The sequence below is a fragment of the Penaeus monodon genome, chromosome 16 (assembly GCF_015228065.2).
Source record: "Penaeus monodon isolate SGIC_2016 chromosome 16, NSTDA_Pmon_1, whole genome shotgun sequence".
NCBI lineage: Eukaryota > Metazoa > Arthropoda > Malacostraca > Decapoda > Penaeidae > Penaeus > Penaeus monodon.
Genome location: NC_051401.1, coordinates 13,970,059 through 13,975,058, shown reverse-complemented (window position 1 = coordinate 13,975,058; position 5,000 = coordinate 13,970,059). Strand labels below are relative to the sequence as shown.

Here is a 5,000-nt window from a genome sequence, read left to right as displayed (position 1 = left end):
ATCAGTGACCACCATGGTCGACAGTTTGTCACAATAATATCAATATCTTTACATACTAAACCAGAAGCCTCCTAGCGGGATATCCCGCTAAATACACCAAAACACATCGAAGCTCTTTATAAATATTTTTTTCCAACTCCAAGACGCCCCACAGACTAAATTCCTACCGAAGATGGGCGGAAGGATGTTAGGGATGCCGACCAAGTCCCCAGTGAGGGTGAAGGCGTGAGTCTCGCCCGCCGCGGCCGCCCATTTGATGCTACAGTAGCCCGGTTCTTGGCGGACACAGATGCTGTAGTCCTCCTGCAGGTGGCGAGATCCTGTGGGAGGGAGAAGTCGGTCGTTTCAAGATCTTAAAGTTTTATGCCTACTGAGGCGGCGAGTTAGCGAAGCGACAGGATTTTTTTTTCTCCTCCTGTTCCTTTACTAGTATTGTTCTATTACGGTTTTATCAGCCTTTTCTCTGGTTTGAATAGAATTTTGTTTTCTAGTCTTCATTTGTTTTTAGCCTGGTTTTGTATTTTTGGTTTAGTTTTAATTTTGATTAGTTACTTAGTGTCACTCGGACTACTGGAGAGTACCAGCATATTTCAGCTGTTAAAGAGAGTATGATAACCATCACTTTCAGTATCAAATATGCAACCCATAAGACAGACTCAAAATTAAAGTTAAACTCAAACCAAGGAATCCATAAAAAGCACGGATACATAACCTCCATACCCAAAGATAGAAAGGATACGTGGATACATGAATCCACAACAAGAATCAACATCTTACCTGTATTTCCATTAGGTTGTTTAGCATCTGTTGGCTTATCTTCGTAATTGAAACTTTGTATCTCCCCCGTCTTGCCTTTGATGTACTGAAGACACCCTGCCGGTGCTAAGAAAGAAGCTTGCGATGACGATAAATAACGATAAAGGAAGTAATAACGATGATGATGATAAGAATGATAAAAAACTAAATAATGATTATTATAAAGATAATATCAGTGATAAAAATGACGGTACTGCTACTACTATTGATAACAATAATAATAATAATAATAATAATAATAATAATAATAATAATAAAATAATAATAATAATAATAATAATAATAAAATAATAATGATAATAATGAAAAAAAATTATTTATTATTATTATTACTATTATTATCATTATCATTATCACTATCATAATATTATTATTATTATCATTATTGTTATTATCATCATTATCATCATTATTATTATAGTATAGTAGTAGTAGTAGTAGTATACTACTACTACTACTACTAATAATAATAATAATAATAATAATAATAATAATAATAATAATGATCACAATAATAATGATAATAAAATAATAATAAATAATGATAAGATAGTATAATAAATAATAATAATAGATAAATAAAGTAGTAATAATAATAATAATAATAATAATAATAATAATAATAACAATTACAAAATTATAATTATAGTGGCAATTATAGTGATACCAGTTATAATGATAAGAATTATGACAATTACGATAGAGATGATATAATAGAAATAAAAATATGATAAAAAAATAATAAAAATATAATAGTGATACTCTCGATCATATCATAATGATAGCAATGAAAAAAATAACGTCCTTAATATCATGTGTAATAGTAAGGATTCAGGTTTATCTTTATCGCAATAGTTTCATCTCTATCATGCCCCGAACCCCAGTCCTAGAGAGAGTGCATCAGAGAGGAAAGAAAGGACAGTCTTCCCCCTTTCCCTTGTCCCTTATTCTTTCCCTTCCTCCCTTCCCTCCATCATTCCATCTCCCCTCACCCTCCCTCGTTCCCCATTTCCCCTCTCCCTTCCCCTTACCCAAGTCCGGCGAAGTGCAGCCGATCTGCTCGACCTCAATGTCCCATTCTGAGTCCGGAGAGTCAACGTTGTTTGTCACCTTGACTTCGAAGGGCCCGTCATCAGCGCGGACATCCAGGTAAACTAAAAAGGAAAAGGCGGGCGAACAGACACTTTTATCAGATCAGAGGCGGTCTCTTCTTAAAGTATTATTTTTGTTTAAGTTTTATTTCTGTTTATATTTTCTTTTTCTTTTCTTTTTCTTCTTCTTCTTCTTCCTTTTCTTTTGTAGTGGATCATTTCGCGGCTCGCATTACAGCCTGCGGCCATGAGAAACTTCCCGGAAAAGCCTGTTCTTTATTCATGGTTGAAATATGCTACTTAGCAAAAGCAGTGAGTGGGGGTTAAAGTTATTATTATATTCATTACCATAAGTTTACATTATCATTGCAGGTAGTGATATGAGATGTTAATTTTGAATGATTCTTCCTTTTTACTTCTTTCCACTACTTTCTCTTCCCCTTTCCATTCCTTACTTTCTTTTTATGATTTGCGTTTTTTTATCTTATGTGTATCCTACATTTTATTTAGGGTATGGAACAGGAGATAATGGAGACAGTGATACTTATGCATTTTCTGTTGAATATAAACAGTCATAAACACTGAGAGAGAGAGAGAGAGGAGAAGAGAGATGCACGAGTGACGGTCATTACCTGCAGCACCAAGCAAATCCACCCACGTCAGTCCCCCACATCCATAAAGAGCCCAGTAACCGCCGCCATAATGACCTCGCACGCACCCCCCACCATCCCGTACGTCCAAGCCCCCCCCCGTACCCAATTTCCCGCATAGCAACAAGTCCGGAGAGGCAGACCGAGGAGCGACAAGCCATTAGAGACGGAGAGTAAGTTGGTAACTTGAACTTCGAAGGGCCCGTACACGCGGACATCCAGGTAAACAAAAGGAAAAGGCGGGCGAAGCAGACAAGTTTACCAGATCAGAGGGGGTTTTCTTAAAGTATAATGTTAGTTTATTCTGTTTATATTTGCTTTTTTTCTTTTTGATCTTTTCCGTTTTCTTTGTAGAGGATCGTGCGGCGAAAGCCTGGGCAGAGAATCCGGAAAAGCGCTAGTCTATATAGGTGAATATGCTACTTAGAAAAGCAGTGAGGGGGTTAGAGTAGTTATTTCATACCAAGAGTAATTAGTCATTGCAGGAGTGATATGAGAGTAATTTGAATGATTTTCTTTTTACTTTTCCACTACTTTCGTTTCCTTTCCATTCGTATTCTTTTTGTGATTGCTTTTTTTTGATGCTTAGTGTATCTACATTTGGTTAGGTTAGCACAAGAAAGGCGACAGATACATGCATTTTCTGTGAAATAGAACACAGTCATAAACGAGAGAGAGAGAAGACAGAGAGAGAGAGAGAGAGAGAGAGAAGACAGAGACAGAGACAGAGAGAGAAGAGAGAGAAGAGAGAGAGAGAGAGAGAGAGAGAGAGAGGAGAAGAGAATAAAGAGAGTCAAGTTTAACACCAATTAAGGATCACCCTACCAATTTGCCCGCCGAATTTGGCGAGACTGCCGAACTCCCTCACCCTCTACCTGAAGGAATTGGTCCTGACACACTCCCTCGGCGTCGGGCGGGGCCAGCTCGGCCGTCTTGAGGTCCAGGCGCAGCTGCGGCATGGAAAAGGGGCGTCAGAAGCCCACACCCACACGCGCATACACACACATACCCTTTCTCGGATACACACACACACACTCATAATATATATATATATATATATATATATATATATATATATATATATATATATAATATATATATATATATATATATATATATATTTATATGTATATATATATATATATATATAATATATATATATATATATATATGATGATGTAGTGATTTTGTTTGTCTTGTTTTACGGAGAGAGGGAGGGAGAGGTGTGTGAGGGGGAGAGAGAGAGAGGTAGAGTGGATATAACACAAACATACATACATAATACACAATGAATATATACATACATAATACATACATATATAATACACACATTAATAATATATACATTACATACTATCATACACATCAAATGCATACATACATAATACATACATACATACAAAAATAAAAAAAATACATACATACATAATAATAATATATATAAGACAATGGAAGACATACAGTACAATAACAAAACGCACAAACACACACACAGCACAGACACAAGACAAACACAGACAGACGAGACAACACAAACACAAGAAAACACGAACACACACACACCAAACACACACACACACACACACAATACATACACACATAACAACAACTACACACACAAAACACAACACATCACGCACGCCACAATATGCACACAACCTATACCAAATACCTGGCAAACTCGCTGCCTTCGCTGAGAGACATCGCACAGTCGACCTTCTACGGGCCTGACAGTCCTGCTGAGGAAGGCGTGCACGCACAAGAGGAACCCCACCATACTTCTGCGACTGGACACGCGAAACCAGTGGATCAATTCCACTTCTGTATCACGGCGTGTCTTTTTATTGCTGTTATCATATTGGGTATTGTTATTTTTGCTTATTATCACATTAGCATTATTATGTTATACATTATATTATTATATCTCAATTGGTTGGTTCTTCGTCAGTAATTTGAGAGTACTCTTATTATCTATTATTTTCTTATATGGTATTATTAGCAGTTAGTAGGAGTGTATGGTATTATAATGTTATTATTATTATTATCATTACTATTATTATTATTATTATTATTATTATTATTATTATTATTATTACTGTTGCTGTTATTATCATTGTTCCTATTATCATTATTGTTATCATTACCATTAATGTTATCATTATCATTATCATTTTCTTAATTTATCTTCAATTTTTTTCCAGAATACAGTGATGAGGCATCTATCTCGGTTGGGTGACCGACGATGAAACGCAATAAAGATCACGATAATATTAAGAAAAAATAATAATAATACAAAAATCAAATCACAAAAAACAACAGAACACTCACAGACGCAGCACTCGCCGAGGCCCAGCGTGCACTTGCCCGCGACGGTCCCCTCGTACTTCCCGCAGTAGAAGTAAGGCAAACAGACGCCGCGCCTCCCATTCCCGTCGCACACCTT

General features: G+C 36.4%; 1 protein-coding gene across 1 annotated transcript in view; it reads right to left on the bottom strand.

The window, feature by feature from the left end:
- The window catches only part of LOC119582941, a 7,134-nt gene that overhangs the window by 1,940 nt on the left and 194 nt on the right, over positions 1–5,000 (bottom strand). Inside the window, exons 1-5 of the mRNA XM_037931455.1 lie at positions 4,875–5,000; positions 3,426–3,507; positions 1,848–1,970; positions 778–882; positions 168–320 (exon numbers count right to left, since the gene is read on the bottom strand). The exon at positions 4,875–5,000 is cut by the window's right edge and continues 194 nt beyond it. Of these exons, the coding sequence (XP_037787383.1) occupies positions 168–320; positions 778–882; positions 1,848–1,970; positions 3,426–3,507; positions 4,875–5,000 (589 nt within the window). The remainder of the gene's footprint in view (positions 1–167; positions 321–777; positions 883–1,847; positions 1,971–3,425; positions 3,508–4,874) is intronic.